This window comes from Centropristis striata, chromosome 14 (assembly GCF_030273125.1).
Source record: "Centropristis striata isolate RG_2023a ecotype Rhode Island chromosome 14, C.striata_1.0, whole genome shotgun sequence".
NCBI classification, from domain to species: domain Eukaryota; kingdom Metazoa; phylum Chordata; class Actinopteri; order Perciformes; family Serranidae; genus Centropristis; species Centropristis striata.
The window spans coordinates 17,509,812-17,530,268 of NC_081530.1; the positions used below are offsets into that span (position 1 = coordinate 17,509,812).

Consider the following 20,457-nt stretch of genomic DNA (forward strand, 5'->3'; position numbering starts at 1 on the left):
CAGGCTTCATCCGCGTGGAAAAGTTCTGTGGGAAAACACAAACTGTCGGGCGACTGCACAGTCTGAATGGAGCGACTCATGTGGATGAAACTCAGAGGGGGAAGTGATTCTTTACCCTCCAGCTGAAAATCAACATGCTCTTTAACATCAGTAGATACATTTTCAGAAGAGAATGAGAACTGTAGTCTTATTGCTTTTTTATCTACATGTATAGAGATGTATTTATAGTAAGCTTTTTCTCTTTTTCTTTTTTTTGCTGGGACCATAACTATAAAACATTAGAGCTGGATTTAATAAGAGGAGATAAAATAAGACTTTATTCAGCCTGAGGGAAATTTCTGGAGAGCATTGGCAAAACGAAGTTGGAAGAGTGCAAATAAACAAAAGACTAAGATATCATAAGAGTAGGCGCTAAATCTAAAAATAGATAACCAGTATGGATGATGAATAAGGTAGGGTTGCATATAGATATGTTTGGGTACATACAGAATACTGAATATTCCTGATTATGTCCATGATATTTCCATAATTGGCCTTATAATTTATATTAATAACAGAAAATCTGACTGTAGGCCTATTTAATGTTCAACTCACTGTGATAAACCGACAGAATATCATATATTATAATTTAAGATGGCAGCTAAATGTAGTGGAGTATAAAGTACAATATTTGCCTCTAAAATGTCGTGGAGTAGAAGTATAAAGTTACATAAAATAGAAATGATAAAGTAATATAAAATAACCTCAAAGTTTTACTTAAGTAAATGTACTTTGTTACATTCCAGGGTATACCTAATTCATCTTTAAAATGCAATGAGGACACCTTTCTTGATAATATATTGAGTCATGCAGATACTTTTCATGGATATTTATGCATGTAATCAGTGATGGAATATAACTAAGTACATTTATTGTAAGACAAGTACTGTTCTTAAAGCATATGAGAAGAATAATTAAAGTGAAAGCAAGTGAAATAAAAACTGGATTTAAAAAAGACAGAAGAAGAATAAATAATGAAAACAATAAAATGCAAAAGTAACTTGAATAGATGAAACAATGGATACAATTGAATATAGTAAATGTTACTCCATCGATATGAGATAAGACAAATAAAATACTTAAAGTCTGTTCTGGTGGTAGTTGTTGTGGACCTCCTCTCCAGTAGATGTCTCCTTCTCCCCGGTTCAGCTTTGGCTGAGCTGCCTGTTAAATTATAAAGAAAAAGAGTTCAGCAGCAGCACTGTGAGAGATTTCTGTCTGATGCGTGTTGATCATTGATGAAGTTCTCAGAGTTTGAAGAGACAATAACGTGATTAAAACAACCAGACAGCATCTCTCCAGGCTTTAAATCACCTCAGTTCAGAGTAAGAAAATCTCGTATTAAAATAATCTCCCTCTGATGACAGCAGCTTGTTTGTTTGAAACACAAACCACCGTTTGTTCTCCTGCAAAATATGCGTAATTTCAGGATGCCTGTGCGTAAAAGTGCGCTGCGCACCACGCTCGCTTCCCGTCCCATCCTCATCTTCATCTTCATCTTCATCTCCGAGCAGCTGCAGCAGCTCATCCGTCAAACCATTTGAAAAAATGGCTGAGCTCCGTCCCGCCCGGAGGAGCTGCAGTCCTCCTCTCACCGGGCTGTTGACGTGCGTTTTGCTGCTGCTCTTCGTCTCCGTCGCCTCCTCGAGTCGTGATGATGTTTCGGGAAACGAGACGTGGAGTAATGCAGCCGGGGAGCCGCAGGAGCAGGACCCGCACCATCACAGTAACTCCACGACTCACAAAAAGGCTTTCCCCGTCCTCTCCTTCAACTTCGAGTACGTCAAGAAGCCCTTCGAGATCTCCCTGTGGATCCTCCTGGCCCTGCTCATGAAACTTGGTGAGTGATGTGACACACACTACAAAAACATAATCAAACACTCCCATCTCCTGAATTAATGAGGGGCAGGGTTATCATCAAATAAAGGAGGGTTATTTACACAGGCTGCAAAACTGTATGTTATGGTGTTTTTTTCTGTCCAGATTTGGTTCTGAAAGTTTATCTCTGAAAAAGGTGAAAGAGGAGACAAAATGAATGCACAAAAACAGCAGGAATTAAAATAAAAGTATTTGATTGAGGATGTCAAACAAACAAAACGCAGAGGTAACTGAAAAACCACGAAAATTATGTTTCCAGAATCTGCTAAAGTCATATTTGCAGATTTGGCTAAAATTCGAATAATTTTGCATGGAGTTTGGTGTGAGTATGTTCTCCTGGCAGCTGATTGGGCTGTTATATTATTAGTTACAGAACAAAAGCCATTCCTTCCTAATCTCACAAATTAATGGCTGCAGATCTTCATTGTGTGGGTGAAAGATTTACCTACTTCATTTAAAAAACTGGCAATATTTTACTTTTGCGCTCCTTTTCCCCCTCTTTATATTCACCCCCCAAAATATTGATAACATAAAACATGTTGCATCTGGCATGCAAGTTGTTGGCATGTTGTCCATAAAAAACTACATAAAAGTTTCTGATCCTTCATACACATTTGCCTTAAATTAGAATAATTTTGTATGGAGTTTGGTATGAAGAAGTTTTTTTGGCCTTAGCTAATAAAGCTGTTGACTGTATCATATTAGTGACAGGAGAAAGCTAATTTATTTTTAGTCGCACAATTTAAAGGCTGCAGTTCTTTATTGTGTGGGTGAAAGATGAACCAAACTCTATTTAAATAACAATCAATACTTTACTTTTGCCCTCCAATTTCCAAAATTATGTGTAACGTAAGAAATGTTAGGGTCCACTGTTTAGTTTGGCATGTATCCCATCCCTATTTGGATCTCTATAAGTTGTTGTTGTTGGCCTGTTTTCCATATAAAATGGAATGAAGTTTGGTGTGTAGTCGCACCACGTGTTTGTGTTGGCAGCTGATACACCGTTATATTATTAGTGACTGAACAAAGCTTTTTTTTTTTATTATGTTGGTAAAAGGTGTACGAAACTCCATTCAAAAAGCTGTCAATACTTTACTTTTGACCTCCAATTACCCTTCTGCAGACTCACACTCCAAAAAGATTTTAAATGGAAAAAATGTAAGTCTAGTTTTTAGTCTGGCATGCATCCAGTCCATTAAACAACATTTGTTTATTTGGTTAGATCCCTATCAGTTGTGACCATTTAAAAAAAGATGATACAGATTAGCCTAAAATTAATAGCATTTTTTATAGAGTTTGGGGTGAGTTTGTTCTTCTGGCATGTTTTGGTGTCGGCAGCTATCAGATTGACTGTGCCATGTTATTAGTGACAGAATAAAGCTGCAGTTTTACATTATTATTTACATTATGATTTACATTATGTTATATATTTATAACATAAAAAATATGTTGAGAGTCCACTGTTGACTCGGGCATGCATCCAGCCCATTAAACGTCTGTTTGTATTGATACATTCCCAAAGGATTGGACTTTTTCTGTGCAAGCGAGCAACTTTCTTTATAAATCACATTTCATATGCGAACTAACACACTGACATAAACAGCTACTGGCATTTAGTTTTTATTTACATTTGTCTGATGGGATTACACAATCCTGCTTTATTTTATCAATATCAAAAAAAGTTACAACATTTAATGCACTTTTATATGCTTTAAATAAGCACATTTTCATGAAAATGGTCAAATAAATTGTACACCAAAAAGAACTGCTGTAGTTTATGCTGATTCCCAGGATTTCTGCAAGTGATTTAAATATTTTATGTATGAACAGCTGACTGAGTTAGGGACTATTGAGAGCCAGAGGAGGTTCATATTAAATACCATTTGGCAAAACCAACTATAAGAAAAAGTATTAAGATGAGTAGAACTGAGAAAGCATCAAGTAGACTCCTAACACATGAGGAGTGTAGTTGTGTCCAAGCTAAAGGTCAGAGGGGAGAGATGATTTATTTTAAATCTCCACAGAGAAACATTTAATCCCTCTAATTAGTTCCAACAACTGCTTCCAAACCTCTTTGCCAGGGCTGAATTTAAACTCTAATTGTGTTCGTTTACAGACAGACAGACGCTCGCACCATCAGGTTCGTCCTAAAATAAGTTTGCGTTGCACAGAAACACAACTGAAGTCGTGTGTGGTGACGCCATCTGCTCTCCTGCAGCCTGCACAAAGAATATCTGATCTCTGCAGCAGACCGTTAACATAACAAACACTTTTTTATCTGAAAATGCATCCAGAGTGAGAAGCTTCTTGTTTATGCATTAATCTCGGGTTGGGCGGACTAATTGTCACAGATCCGCCTGAAATTGCTTTAGGATTATTGAGAGCTGAACACAAGATGCTGCAACAAGATTTCTAACAAGAAAGAACCAATTTAACCAATTCAATATTTTGCTGATAAAGCCCTGTTGTGTCTCTCTGAATCAGTGTGAAGTATGCCAGAATACAGTTTGTTTGAAAGTCAGAGCATTTGTTTGTTTTAGAAAATAACAAAACATCACATTTTATCTATTCATTTCATTGTTGCAATAACAAATGCTGCTTCAGTTCAGTCGGTTTGCATGAAATCAAATTTCACTGGACCAGACCCGACCGGCAAAACCCAAAATCAAAAACTCTACAAACATCTACTCCTAAACCTAGCTTTTTTGCTGTTGTTCAATTTAAATAACAAAAACAATTAAAAGTTATTTTTTAAGACATATACTAAAAGAAAAGGAGTGTTAAATGTGTTGATTGTGGAATATAAACGTCGCTTACTGTCATTAAATTATATCACTTTAAAATTCATGTTTTTGTTAACAGTTACATTTATTTAGTGCCTCATTTAAAACAAGTCCCCCAAAGTGTAATTGGTAGTTAAATGTGGGGGAAGAAAACCTATAAAAAAGAAGAAAAATAAGGATAAAACAGCAGTTGGATATTCATAAATATATTAATTAGCATTAGACTATTATATTTCAATTTTCTTCTTTTCTGTTTTGTATTTTTAAAACAGGATAAACAGCACTTGTGTGAACTGTTGACAATTATTTTATGAAGTTTCCTTCAGTACAGTGATGTTTTTTCTTCCAGAGGACAGTTTAGGCAAAAAATAGTGATGCATTTTGACTTAATTTATTCGTGTCTCTTCCGTGCCACCATGTTGAAGGTGAAAACAGCCGGAATAGATGATTCTGATTGGCTGAAAGAATCTTTCCTGCGGTTAGTCGTTGGCTGAGTGAGCAGCACGAAGCTCTGTGGCTTCTAATCTGTTCTGTCCAGCTGTTGTCTGCCAGGGCCGGTCCGACTTCCTGTCCTAATGCACTGCTCGATAACAAAGGTCCCAGTGTGCCGAGTCAGAGGAGAGGAGGGCGGCTGCACACAGGACCTCTGAGGAAACATCGCAGTAACTCGTTCTCGACAGAAGCCTCGACCCGAGTCACATGACCGAGAGGCTGAATGTCAAGGCCTCGCTCAGCTGAGAGACGGAAACTAAAGGAGCAGTCACAATGTTCTGTCCAGCATTTATCCACTCAATCTGCCCTTTATTTATCACTTAAAGCAGGTCATCAATAGAACTAATATTTTCATTATTAATTCATCTGCCAGTTAATAGTTTTTCTTCCATAAAATCTAAGAAAATACTTTAAAATGTTCGTCCCATCTCTTGTCCTGTCGATCTAAAACACAAATATATTCAGTTTAACATGATATCAAACAGAGAAAAACAGGAAATCTCCATATTTGAGAGGCTGAAAGCAGCATTTTTGCATGAAAAAATACTTTTAATTCGGCTGCACAATTAATCCAATCGCAGTATGGACAATGCGATCTCCAAATCACAGGAAGGTGCAATATTTGTTAAAATACCTTCTGGATTAAGTATTATTGTGCTTACAAGATGTCACAGTCTAAAAATTGTTTAGTACAGACTGAAGAGAAAGTCTTTTTTTAATAGCAAAAAAAACGGGGATCACACCATGATCATTTAAATGTATTTTTCAATTAAAATTAGCAAGATTCTGGACAAAATATAAATTCATCCAATATTGTGAATAATATCAAAAAAAAAAAAAAACAGTCATTTATTTTCCCCAAATTGTGCAGCCTTACTTTTAATGATTAATCAATTATGAAAGTTTTTGATTATTTTTCTGACGATTTACTAATGTACCCATCTCTAGTCATCAAACAAAAATAACAAACATTTGTTAGTTTTATGTTCTTAAAGTTTTCTGTTTCATATATTATTTATCCATATTGCAATTGGGATTTCATTATTGGGTCTTATTTAAGAGGACGGTTTTCATTTCTCACTGTTATTTTAAAAGAATAGTATGAATTTGCTGATCAAAGACCTATTAATCAACAATTGAATTGATCATTGATCATAACAGCTTTATTTTTCATTCCAGTAACATCAACTACAGTGAAGATTTCCCAGTTGCAGATTAAATACACAGACTTGAACCTAGACAGATATTTCTGTTCCTATAAACAGCCCGTGTGTGTTCGCCTGCAGCTGCTGCAACATGTTTTATATTTCATGAGAACGTTGCAGTGAAGTATGGAGTCATTTTTTATTGTGGTGCCAATCTGCTGCTCTAATGCACACAGTGATGTTTCACAGCATGTCGACTCTGTTCACAGCGATGCGTTTAATGTGTTTTTAATGTCCTGTCGTATCATTTTACAGTTAATATTACATCCAGCTGTTCTTGCATTAGCACTTCTTGACTCAAAAAACCTGTTCTTGTGCATTTATTTCAAACTTTATTGCTGATTAGTTTTGCAAAAATAGTCTTTAGTCTTTTAGTTAGTCTTTTAATATACTTTTTAGTTTCTATTACAGTTTGTTAGAGCAATATGCTTCACATAAACAGAATATAAAAGCTTTAAAAAATCAGAACTCATATCATCTGCCCTTTTTAAAAACCAATCATTTAATTTTGTATTTTTGAGTTAATTTTATGTTGGGCTAACAACATTTATTCCCAAATATTTTCAAGTAATCTTACTGAAATGTTATTTCTTTGTAATTAGATTTTTCTTTTTCAAACAATATTTTTTATTATTTTTTTCTTAAAACAGTATTTCTTTCTAGATTTTATTATTGCAAACAACATTTTTTATTTGTCAAACAATTTATTTTTGTTTGTTTTAAACAATATTATTTTTCATAGATTTTTCTTTTATGAACAATATTTTATAACATGTAACATGCTTCACATAAACTGAATATAAAACAATAAGAAACACCAGTGAGCTCAGATATCATCTGTTCATTTTGTATATTTGAGTTTTATTTCTATCAGACTAGTGATATTAATTCTCAACTCCTTCCAAGCCAATCTTTTTTTTTTTTTTTTAGGATATTTTATTTTTCAGTTTTCAATTCAACAAGATATACATGAAAACACAAACACACAACTCCAACCCCCTTCCCCAACCCACCCACAAACTGAAAAGCAAGAGGAGAAAAAAAATAGATAAATAAAATTAATAAATAATGAAAATATTAATGATATAAAATTAATTAATAAAAAGCACTGACAACAAAGAGAATGCAAAAACTACAACCCGTCCACCATAGAAGCTGGCAATGTGTCCATAGATGCTGAATAGGGCCTTCCAAGCCAATCTTACTGATCTCAATTTTTCACACTCAATGTGTTTTAGTGAGTAATAAGTAAGTAATAAGTTAAAATCTGTCTCTCTCTGCAGGTTTTCACATCATTCCCAGAGTGTCAAACGTCGTCCCAGAGAGCTGTCTGCTGATCGGCGTTGGTCTGCTGGTTGGCGGCATCATCGAGGGCATCGGAGAGGACGCCCCGGTCCTCGACACCAAGCTCTTCTTCCTCTACCTGCTGCCTCCCATCATCCTCGATGCCGGCTACTTCCTGCCCATCCGGCCCTTCACGGAGAACATCGGCACCATCCTGGTGTTCGCCGTGGTGGGAACTTTGTGGAACGTCTTCTTCATCGGAGGGATGTTGTACTGCGTGTGCCGGGTGGAAGGCGCCCAGCTGGCCAGCGTGGACCTGCTGTCCTGCCTGCTGTTCGGCTCCATCGTGTCGGCCGTGGACCCCGTAGCCGTGCTGGCCGTGTTCGAGGAGATCCACATCAACGAGCTGCTGCACATCCTCGTGTTCGGGGAGTCGCTGCTCAACGACGCCGTCACTGTGGTGAGTGAAGGAAGTCAGCAGGGGCTTTTTATTCCTTTCCCTAAACTATAGTTTTATAGTTGTTGTTTTTTTAAACATTTTTTAGATATAGTTTTTGCTTTTTTAAACATTTTTTATTGATTTCTTTCTTTTTAAATACTTTTTTTTATAGTTTTTTCCGTTTTTAAATAATTTTTAAAGATTTTTATTTTTAAAAAAAGGTTATTGTATATTTGTTGCTTCACACAAATATTTTTATTGATTTCTTTCTTTTTAAAACAATGTTTTTTATATAGTTTCTTCCTTTTTAAACAATTTTTAAAGATTTTCATTTTTAAATAAGATTATTGTATATTTGTTGCTTCACACAAATATTTTTATTGATTTCTTTCTTTTAAAAAAACAAGATTTTTATTGATTTTTTTATTTTAAGCATTAAAAAAATATATTTTCCTTTTTTAAACAATTTATTTTTTGAACAATTTATTTTTTAAACTTTTTTTATAGTTCTTTTTTAAACAATCTTTTTATTGATTTCTTTAAAAAAATATATTGTAAGGAATTTTCTTTTTTGAACATTCTTTCATAGAATTTTTATTTTTTAAACAATATTTTTTATTGATTTTTTTTTAACAAAATAATTTTCTTTTTAATAATTTTTTTATTGATTTTTTTTCTAAACGTATATAATTAATTTAAATCATTTATACATCTATGTAAACTCTACGTTTTGTTTTGTAATTTTTGGGTAATTTGCATGCAAAAAAACACTATATTGTGCATTTTTCTTTCAACAAAAACAAGTTTATACACTTACTTTATCCACAATAAATTGGAGTGACATTTTATTCAGTCTGTATTCAGTTCAATCAGATCAGCCCTCTCAACAGGCAATCAGTGAGAATATGCAGCAAACAAGAGCGATCAATTTCCTATTAATTCACATCTGTGCTTTCTCCTGCAGAGCTGCAGAGCCTTTTAGATATGACTGCTTGCCTGAAGCTTTCAATAACAAGATGTTGCTGTGAAAATTTGCACAAATATATGTGACTTACAAGCAGAAAATAGTACATTTTTAATGCATTTTTACTTCTTTACAACTCCAAATCACTATTTGGTGTCTGCATTAGAGCTTCAAACAATTTAAACACATTTTGTCATCAGTATTTCAGTTTGTAAAGAAAGGAAGATGGGAGGATCAAATGAGGAGAACGTGTTTTTCTCTCTGCAGGTTCTGTATCACCTGTTCGAGGAGTTTTCTCACGAAGGAACTGTGACCGTGGTCGACGCCCTCCTCGGCGTCGTCTGTTTCTTTGTGGTTTCGCTGGGTGGCGTCCTGGTGGGAGCCTTCTACGGCGTCCTGGGCGCCTTCACCTCCCGCTTCACCTCGCATACCCGCGTCATCGAGCCCCTGTTCGTCTTCCTCTACAGCTACATGGCGTACCTCTCCGCTGAGGTCTTCCACCTGTCGGGCATCATGTCGTAAGTCCAAGTCGCTCAGATGAATGGGATTGTTATTCTCCTGCAGCAAAAAATATATCTGGTTCTTTCAGTTTTCAGCCTGTTTTTTTTTTTTTTAATGTTACTATTGTTTTCAAATCCAGGGAAACATAGAGACTTGCATGCTTATATGTACCATTTGTATTTTCAGCGTTTTTTTAATTATGCTTGTTGAACAAAACGATAAAATAACCTTGTTTTTCTCTTGCATTTCTGTGTTTTATTTTGTACTAAGTTACTGGTCTTAATTGTTGAAATAAAAATCCAGAAATGTAATTTATTTAAATGATTCAGGTTTGATCCTCCATACTAGCATTATTGATCCCGGTTGTCGACTAACTGGAATTGCAACTTAATTTTTTTAACCTTGTATTGGTTCAAACAATTTCATTGAATACATTTAGAAGTACATTTAAAAATGGATAGTATAGTATAGTAGGAATGTTACAGTTTGTCATTGTAAGAATTGCGCAAAATATTTTTTTTTATAATTTAAAAATGAAAAAATAAATTGTACAACAAATGCATACATTGTAGTGAAATTAAATTAATTAAAAAAAAAAAAAAACCTTTAGGGTCTGCTAAAGAAAAAAAAAATTTTTGGGTTCGTGTTATATTTTGGGTAGATTCAGAGAAAATCTGAACTTGTTTTTTTCAAACGTTCTGAATCTGTATATGAGAAACCACCAATAGTTTATTTTTTTCAACAAAAACATTTAGTTTACAGTTTATTCATTTACACATTTTCCTACATTGTTAAAACTTCAACCAGTGAATTTAAGGGACTTTCTTTCACTTTGTCCTTGTTCAGTCAGAGGTGATAACATTTCAGCTTTTTTTTAAATTAACTGAAGCATTTTGTAACTGCCGTTTTCAAAAATTATATATAAAAAAACTAAAAAACGAATTTCTCAATTAGAAGGGAAGGTTTGACTTCTGTTATTTAGTCACCTTGATGATTTGAGGAGAAACTGTAGAAATATAGTGTTATACATGAGCATTAACAGCTGCCAAACCTCACAACTCTCTGTCTCAAACCAGGTTGATAGCGTGTGGCGTGGTGATGCGACCGTACGTGGAGGCCAACATCTCCCACAAGTCGTACACCACCATCAAATATTTCCTAAAGATGTGGAGCAGTGTGAGCGAGACGCTCATCTTCATCTTCCTCGGCGTGTCCACGGTGGCCGGTCCTCACGCCTGGAACTGGACCTTCGTCATCTTCACCGTCGTCCTCTGTTTGGTGTCCCGAGTGCTCGGTCAGTCGACAAACTAAACTGAAATACAAAGTGATGTGTATCTGGGTTAAAACTAGGTTTGTTTTTTGTTGTTTTTTTTAAAATATATTCCTGCATTTTTATGATTTTGTCCTGTTTTGGAGAAAGTGGGGGAAAAAAAAGATTTGAAGAAGGAATAATCATAATTGTAATTATGTTTCCTCTTCTTTATAAATGTTTTTCAGGTGTCATTGGCCTCACGTTCATCATCAATAAATTCCGTATCGTGAAGTTGACCAAGAAGGACCAGTTCATCGTGGCGTACGGTGGCCTGCGAGGCGCCATTGCCTTCTCACTCGGGTTCCTGCTGACCAACAGCGAGATGAAGCACATGTTCCTCACCGCCATCATCACCGTCGTTTTCTTCACAGTGTTTGTGCAGGTGACCAACGTTTGCGTTTCAGTGTTTTATTGTTGTTGTTGTTTGTGTTGTGCTGTGTTTTTTTGGCGTAAAGTTACAAGTCGAAATTTTTTAAATTAAGATCCAGTCCTCCATAACAGCATTATTGAAAATTGCAATTTATTTATTTAAGTTTTTTTTTTTTTTAATAAATGTTTAAATTAATTTAAAAATGAATACATTTATTTATTAATAATAATAATAATAATAATAATAATAATAATAATAATGCATCAGTTTTATATAGCGCTTTTCAAAATACACAAAGACGCTTTACAAAAAAACACAGAGTGAAAAAGAATACAAATGTACAATACATACAGTACATACATACATACATACATACAAACACATACAAATATTCAAAAACAACAATACAGTGGATAGGAAAGAGATAAGAAGACAGAGGGTGGAAAATGATTTATCAGGTGTTGTAAGTGATGTTGAAGAGTTGGGTTTTGAGTTGACTTTTGAAAGACGGCAGTGAGTCGGAGTTTCGGATGGCCAGGGGGATGATGATTATAGTATTATAGTAGCGACCCGGCCCCAGATAAGCGGAGGAAAATGGATGGATGGATGGATAGTAGTATTGTAGTATAAAACATGTATGCTTGTTACAGTTTTTCATCATAAGTTGCAGAGAATATTTTTTCATATATATTTTTTTTCAAACTTTATTATTATTATTATTATTATTATTATTATTATTGTTATTATTATTATTATAACAAATACATAAAATTTAGGGAATTGTAATAATTTTTGCTGATTTAACATTTTTGAGTGTTCAGTTTTAAATAGCATTCATGTATGTTTTGTGTATGTATGTAAATAATTTGTTAGCAGCCGGAAATTGCACAGGCATCACACGCATTTTTCATTTTTGTTTTTAAACAATAGAAGGAAAAGGGGGAGAAAAAAAAAAATATTAATATATTATTTATTCATTTATTTATTTTTACATCAGAATTAAAAGATATATAAAAGAAGGTAGTCTTTTAAGCGAAGATAATAATCTATTTAATTCTGTAAATTTCTTTTGTCATGAAATTGGAACGTAAATAAGGTTATTTGTTATTGTTTTGTTTCTGTGTGCAGGGAATGACGATCAGGCCTCTGGTGGAGCTTCTGGCTGTGAAGAAGAAGAAGGAGAGCAAAGGATCGATTAATGAGGAGATTCACACACAAGTGAGATCAATAATCAGTTTACAACTTCACATAAAGTTGTCACCCGTCCCGTAAAATACGTAATTGTCCTGTATTTTACACTGAGATATGGCATTTCCTAGTAATTTTGAATGCAGCATCGTCCAACCATGTTATCCACGTTAATCCTCTAGTTGTACTACTGGTAGCGTCGTTGGTTTGGTTGGTTAGTTTTAGGCGTGAGGAATGACTCCTCAGTGATTTGGTGAGAGGAAGTCAGGAGGAAACATGTCCTCTGATGCCCCGTGCACCACTGAAACAGAAACGGACGCAGAAATAGAAACACGAGTGGGATGATTCAACTTCTTGACAGTGTCAGCGAGAAAATGAATATAAAGCGAATTTCATAATATGTCGGTGAGTGTTTTCTGCGGTGCATTGTGGCCTGGCAGACATTCAGGCGCACCAAGCATTGTTTTTGTTTTTTCATTAATACTTTTAGGCCCACAGTTTCAATCCACAGCAGTTGATCAGCTTCTAGATCAATATTCATAACAAAAAAGCCTTCTTACATCCTGTCCTGCTGAGGTCGTCCTTTTTTTGTTGTAATAAGATTAGAAACGCAGACAAGACAATAAAAAAAAAAATACATAATTAAATCTTATTTAAAAATTATAATAATATAGGAAAAATGAAGTCCACAGTCTAGCAAAAACATGCTTGGCACAAAAGAGAGAAAAAAACCCAGTCCGACATGATAAAACAAAACAAACAAACAAACAAAAGCAACCCTAGGCAGTCCATACAGCACATAAATTATGTATCTGATCCAAACACAGATTGATTAGTTTCCGTCTTTTATATCTCTCCAATGAGCATCATTAAATCGATCCTCCCTCCCAGCCACTCTACAGCTCACCATATAGTAGTTAGAACCTCGATCAATCCTCTAAATGTGGATGTAGTGGAGGATTAGAGTTGTCCTTCACCCTGATACCAGAGCTAATAGACACCATAATCTTTTTATTTTGACATTAAAACACCGTATGGTAGTATTCCCATGAGACATATGGTGGGATTTTGAATCAGATGTATTACAAACATTTTATTCAAGAACATCATTATTCCATCCCACATTTTTTCTGTTTTGTCAGACACGTGTCACTGTTTCCAAGTTTAAGTCCAGCCAGTTCAGAGGGAGAACAATAAGTTTTATTCAGTATCTTATAAGAAATGAATTGCGAATTGTATGTATGAGTGACAAAACCAAATGACTCCATTTATTGTCTAAAATATTCTGATCTGTGCACCAAGCATTGTAAACAAATTTCCTTCGTCTACTGGACAGAATATGTGACAGATTTTACTATATTATTGGCAGAGTTTTTCACTTTTATTGAATCCATTGAGCACGATTCTGTCGCTTAATAATGTAAAGACTTGCATGTCCCCCAACCCCCCCAGCCTGCTACTTTTCTAAAGGAACATTAATGATTAAACTGTCATTGGTAAGACGTTTTTGATTCTGCTGAAATAACAGCATATAAATCTCATTTTGTCTTCAGTTTCTGGATCATCTCCTCACTGGAATTGAAGGCATCTGTGGTCATTATGGACATCATCACTGGAAAGACAAGTATGTTCCTGTTTGTTTTGTGCACAGAGAAACTACTTTTATTCAATTTTAACATGATGTGTGGGATCCAAAACTGTGTGATGGTGTCATGAGGTTACCTGCTAATATTGTTTTACAGATCCACGTGCGACAATAACATTTCTTTGTCACCACACAGAGGAAATGCAAGTCATTTGTGGTTTTATTATAGTAAAAGCAATGATGAGCTGTAGGATTGTCTGACGGTTTGAACATGAAAAACAATCAAAGGAATATTCTGCAATTTCGCAGTCACTTTGCTGCACTGAGCACTTTTACATCTGATATTTCGTGCTGATAATAATGATAATAACCTACTTATGAAACATTTTGAATGCAGCACTAATGAGGGATAATTTTTACAAGAAAAGCTCCTGCATACTTAATCACTGAATAATTTCCTTCTAAATACAAAAAACAAACAACAAAATACCATGACATTAGGTATGACTAAATAATGAATCAATCATTTTGATCATGAATCCATTGTCATCTGTCAGTCAAAACTGAATGCAGCCTCTCCGATGTGAGAATATTATAGTAAACTGAATATTTTCAGGTTGTGTACTGTTGGTCCAACAAAACAAGGTTTTACTTGAACTGTGTGGAACTAAAACTGACTTTTTTTACTTCTTTTTTTATACATATAGTCCAAAAATGTATTATTATGTTATATTTATTGTTTCTTGAAGTGTCACATTTCCACTGTGAGGTTTAAGAGTTTACATGATAGTGTGTGTGACTCTGGGACAGTGTAAATGTCACATGTCTGCTCTGTCGGCTGCTCCCAGGCTGAACCGCTTCAACAAGGCGTATGTGAAGAGGTGGCTGATAGCAGGCGAGCGCTCCACCGAGCCGCAGCTCATTTCCTTCTACAACAAGATGGAGATGAAACAGGCCATGATGATGGTGGAGAGCGGAAGTGCCGCCAAGCTGCCGACCATCGTGTCGTCCGTCTCCATGCAGTGAGTATCAGTCGTGAGAGGATAAGGTCGCTTTCACATACAGTCATGGAAAAAATGATTAGACCACCCTTGTTTTCTTCAATTTCTTGTTCATTTTGATGTCTGGTACAACTAAAGGTTATGATAACCGCTCCTCTAAGTGGCTACTCTTAAATGTCCCCCGTGTTTCAACTGAACTGGGAAAAAACTGCATTCTTTTACTCAGCACCCTGGGAATGGAACAATCTACAGAAACTAGAAAGCCTGATATCAATCTGAATTGACTGATTGAAACTAAAATGAATTTAAAGCTACCATCAAGACTGTGGTGATAGAGACATGTGCTTGTTTTTCTTAATAAGGCTAATTATGTTTTCATATTGTGTTATATTGCACTTGTTTTATTGTAAATGTTATTTTTTTGGCACTTTTGTTGAATTTTGGCTGCTATTTTGGCCAGGTCTCTCTTGAAAAGGAGATTCTGAATCTCAGTAGCTGATAAGAGTTTAATTTAAGAGCTGATATCTAGCCATTTTCCATGTTTTGTTGATAATGATTTTGGTCATTATCAAGAAATTAAACTCTTATGAGCTATTTTTGATGTTATCATTATATTTTCCAAACAATTGTACTTTTAGTTGTACCAGGCATTAAAATGAACAATAAATTTAAGAAAATAAGGGTCTAATATTTTTTTCCATGACTGTATTAAGTCTGGTGGACTCTTTGCCATTCTGTGGTGAAGTTGCAACATTGTTGTATTTTTCGTTTAGTTTGCTTCCACACTGTGTGGAAGTGCACCAAGCATTGTAAGCAAATGAAAGGTCATTTAGACAGAATGTCTCAGGGGAAAGAGCGGACACATAGAAGCAGGTCGCTGACTTATTGACTTATAGTCGCTGTATTATTGGCGGAGTTTTCTTTTTCATTTTTATGCGGCATTGATCTGCTGTGTGATTGAATCCATTAGTCTCCATTCTGTCGCTAAATAATTTAAAGACTTTATTGTTTTTGTGTGCAGCCAAAACCAACTGTGTCATGTGATTGTCTGACCTTCGATAACTTTACTTCTTCATTAGACCACGTCTGTCCACGAGACTTTTTTCAAGTGCCGTCCAAATTCAACCCAGAATTAGTATCTGTGTGTTGGTCATCTTCCTTACTTTGGTTCAGACTGCGTTCTCACCTGCAGCAAACTGAACTCTAGTGCACTCGGAAGCGAACCAAGACCCCCTGTTTTTTTAGCAGACCAGAGTTCATGACCTGATTTTTGAAAAGTATGTTTTCCTTTCAAAACACAATCCTGTTCAATGAATAATTTTAAATGTTAATTGCAAGTTGATTACAGTCGTGGGAAAAAATATTAGACCATTGTTTTCTTCAATTTCTTGTTCATTTTAATGCCTGGTACAACTAAAGGTACATAGCTGATATCTAGCCACTTAACATGGTTTTCTTGATAATGATTTTGGTTATGATCAAGAAAATCATGGAAAATGGCTAGGTATTAGCTCTTAAATTAAATTCTTATGAGCTATTTTGGTTGTTATCATTATATTTGTCCAAACAAATGCACCTTTAGTTGTACCAGGCATTACAATGAACAAGAAATTGAAGAAAAAGAGTTGTCTAATAATTTTTCCATGACTGTATAAGAGGTAAATTGAGGAGAACATAGTTATATATTGTTGTACTAAATATATTCAACCTTATCTTCGGTTTTGCTCGACCTATCATCATCATCAAATAAAAACTGGCTTTGAGTTTCAAGCCAGAACTTTAGAGGAAAGCTGACGGCAAGAAACACGCTGCTTAGTTTTTACTTTGTGACGTCATGAAGAAGTAATGCGCCGGTCCTTTCGTGGACTCCAGAGGGTTTTAAATTATAGTGACGATATGTGATGTTTGTCCACACAGAAACATTCAGCCGAGAGGACCGGCCAAACGGCGAGCGATCCCGAGCATCTCCAAGAGTCGAGAGCAGGAGATCAGAAAGATTCTGAGGGGAAACCTGCAGAAGACCAGACAGCGGGTAGGATGCCGTGTCTGCATGTGATGCGTCCCGCTGCAGACGTGTCGGTGAAAGTGAATAATTTGTGTTATTATCTCCTCTGCAGCTGCGTTCCTACAGCAGACACGACCTCATGATCGACCCGTTTGAGGACGACGTGAGTGAAGTTCGATTCAGGAAGCAGCGGGTCGAGATGGAGAGGAGGGTGAGGAAAACAGCACAGGCTGTTTCTGTGGGACCTTTTTACACGTCTGTCTCTGAACCTTATTTGTGGTTGCTTGTAGAGCCCGAAAGATATATTGATTGGCCTATCAAAGTCGTATCCATATCGCTGTATATGCTGTCCAAAATGTCAAGTCAAGTCAAAGTTTATTTATAGAGCACATTTAAAAACAACCTCAGTTGACCAGAGTGCTGTACAGTAAAATACAATAAAATCATACACAAATACAGTAATCATTAAAAAAAAACAATGAAAACAATAAAATAATACTAAAACAATAAAATAGTTTTAATTTAAAAACAGAGTTAAAGTTAAAAAGCCAAGGATTCTTGCCTAGCTGGGACTGAACGCAAAGGAGAATAAATAGGTTTTTAAAAATGTGACATTAAAATGTGAGTGATGTTGCTTGCCGTGATTTAGAAATGATGTTAATTGTTTTATTCTTTAAAAGTAATTATGTTTATTTAGCTATTTATTTATTTATGTAAATAAAAACCCATTTGTTTGGACAAACATAATGATAACAACAAAAATAGCTCATAAGAGTTTAATTTAAGAGCTGATATCTAGACATTTTCCATGGTTTTCTTGATAATATCCAAAATCGTTATCAAGAAAACCATGGAAAATGTCTAGATATCAGCTCTTAAATTACACTCTTATGAGCTATTTCTGTTGTTATCATTATATATGTCCAAACAATGTACCATTCGTTGTACCAGGCATTAAAATGAACAAGAAATTGAAGAAACCAATGGTCTAATATTTTTCCATGACTGTATATTGCAGTGAAATACAATGTCTACTGGGAGCAAAGTGTAAAAAGAGCAAAAAATGCCCTAAAACAGCTTGAGGTTTAAAGGGTTAAGGTGTTACTTTACATCTTAAATGTCAAGAATATTGTGATTGATTGGTATAAAACTGTGAATTTAAACTTTTTTTGTCTGGTTCACAGATGAGTCACTACCTCACAGTTCCTGCAAAGAGCCAGGAAACACCGTCAGTGAGAAAAGTCTGCTTTGAATCAGGTCAGAGTTTATCTCTTTGTATGATAAAACATCTACATTTAGAGTCACAGTGAAGCAATATGTTCATTAATTCAACATGTTTCTTGGTTAAAACGGTGTCACAGTTAAATTGTTTGTCCACTAGGACAGGGATGGGCAACTTAAATGCTGGAGGGGGCCACAATTTTTCATCGTCACTACCACAGGGCCACATATAGTACTGTGCACTTCACCAGATATGATGAAACTGCAATTTTAAACATGTTTACAGTGCAGTAACTTAATATATTTCATGCTCAAATGCATGTATAACAGTATAAATAGGAATATAAAAGGTTTGAAGCAAATAAAAAATAACCACTTACTGTGATTTATTTTTTTTCAATGCAAGAACAGCAGACCAACATTAATTGCAAGAGGTGATTTTGTGCATTTTTACACTGCACTTTTAAGATTTCATGCTCAAATGCATGTAGTTGTACTGAGGGCCACTTCAAGTGAGGGTGCGGGCTGTATGCGGCCCCCGGGCCTCCAGTTGCCCATCCCTGCACTAGAGAATGCTGCCGAGTTTATTTTACAACTGTTAAACATCATGCTCATTATTTGTCGCTGCACTGTTTCTGTTTCCACCAGAAAACCAGGTGTTCACCTACGACGACAGCGAGAGTCCCCGCAGTCAGGCGGCCCGGCCCGATCCCAGCCCTCCTGACGACGTCACCATGCTGAGCGAATCCCCCCAGAGGACCAATCAGAGAGCCAAAGAGCAGGATGAGAGGGATGAGCGGGAGCCTTAGTGCCTTAATGAGCCCGGTCCAAACAACGAGGAGGAGGAGGAAGAGGAAGAGGAAGAGGATGGTGTCTCTTCATGAAGCACATATTTACAGATTCAAAGCATCCATTCAGTCACAAGCTGCTCAAACAGGAGTCGTAGCAAAGCTTGATATTTATGAAGTATTATTTTTGTTTCTGTGACAAGAGATTATGCAGGTTTTTTTCAGCATTTTGGGATTTTTTTTTACCATGTAACATATTACCAAAGCATGCCCCCACTGGAGTTTGCTGTTTCAGGATTTTATACAGCCTGAAGTGAGCAGAGTGTCAGCGTTACGTGTCTTTAAAAGCATCAAAAAATCAAACGGAGCACTTGTTTAACAAGCTTGAAACACCGGATTGATGGAATTTACCCCCTCAAAGCTCAATATGATGAATTTGTAAAGCAGAGCTCCACTGATATTATGCATTTTAACATATTGCTGAAATATCAGTATTAGCTGATGAGCAAGAAGAAGCACAGAAATACCAAAGAAATGTTTGAGGTGATTCAGAAACCGTGCCCCAAACTTTTATTGTGAGCATTTCAAGATACTGATGTTAATTTGTATGAGAAAGTGCTGCTCTATGACTCTAAAGGCTGAATAATGCTACAAAACAACTTATTTTTAGTTGTTGCGAACATCCTCAGCGGGCAAAAAGCCGTCTGTCATATAGAGGAGGGAACCCCGATATTGTTTAAATACAGGATAATGTCCACTAGAGCTGCAAAGATTACTCGATAAGTCGTTTTAAATTAATTAACAACTGTTTTGATAATCGATTGATCAGTTTGAGTCATTTTTAAAGAAAGAAAATGCCAACCTTTTCTGATTTTAGCTTCTTAAATGTGGTTTGTTTACTCCTCTGTGACACTAAACTGAATATCTGAGTTGTGGATGAAATGAGACATTTTGGGCAAATGGATGATGAAAAGAATCGCTAGTTGCAGCTTTTGCTATTTATTTTAGCTGTTTCTCCTGGATTACATTGACTTGGTTGTTGATAGAAAAAGTTGCCAAAAATTAAAGAAGAGAGTTTAGATGAGTTCAGGTGTTGGTTGTTGTCTCACTCCTGCACAGAGAGCTGTGGGGTAGGGCTGCAACTTACGATTATCTTCATTAGCGATTGTTTTGGTCTATAAAAAGCCAGAAAATATTGAAAAACATCCATCCCTGCATCTCTGAAGTTCAAAGCCCAAATATTCTCCATTTAATATAATATAAAACAGAGAAAAGCAGGAAATATCCATATTTGAGGGGCTGAAAACTGATTTTTTTGCCATTTTTGCATGCAAACATATTTAAGGATTAATCAATTATGAAAATAGTTTAATTGACTTATAATTGCAGCTGGACTGTGTGG

General features: G+C 35.6%; 1 protein-coding gene across 1 annotated transcript; it reads left to right on the forward strand.

Annotated features, from left to right (window-relative positions):
• Nucleotides 1-1,170: 1,170 nt before the first annotated feature.
• On the forward strand, nucleotides 1,171-20,348 carry LOC131984765 (Na(+)/H(+) exchanger beta-like). Its single transcript, XM_059349710.1, has 12 exons — nucleotides 1,171-1,879; nucleotides 7,681-8,141; nucleotides 9,352-9,602; nucleotides 10,662-10,879; nucleotides 11,083-11,279; nucleotides 12,396-12,485; nucleotides 14,009-14,079; nucleotides 14,889-15,062; nucleotides 16,959-17,073; nucleotides 17,159-17,257; nucleotides 18,231-18,303; nucleotides 18,916-20,348. The coding sequence occupies exons 1-12, from the start codon at nucleotides 1,588-1,590 to the stop codon at nucleotides 19,074-19,076; spliced, it is 2,202 nt and encodes a 733-aa protein (XP_059205693.1). The 5' UTR covers nucleotides 1,171-1,587; the 3' UTR covers nucleotides 19,077-20,348.
• The last annotated feature ends 109 nt before the right edge of the window (nucleotides 20,349-20,457 follow it).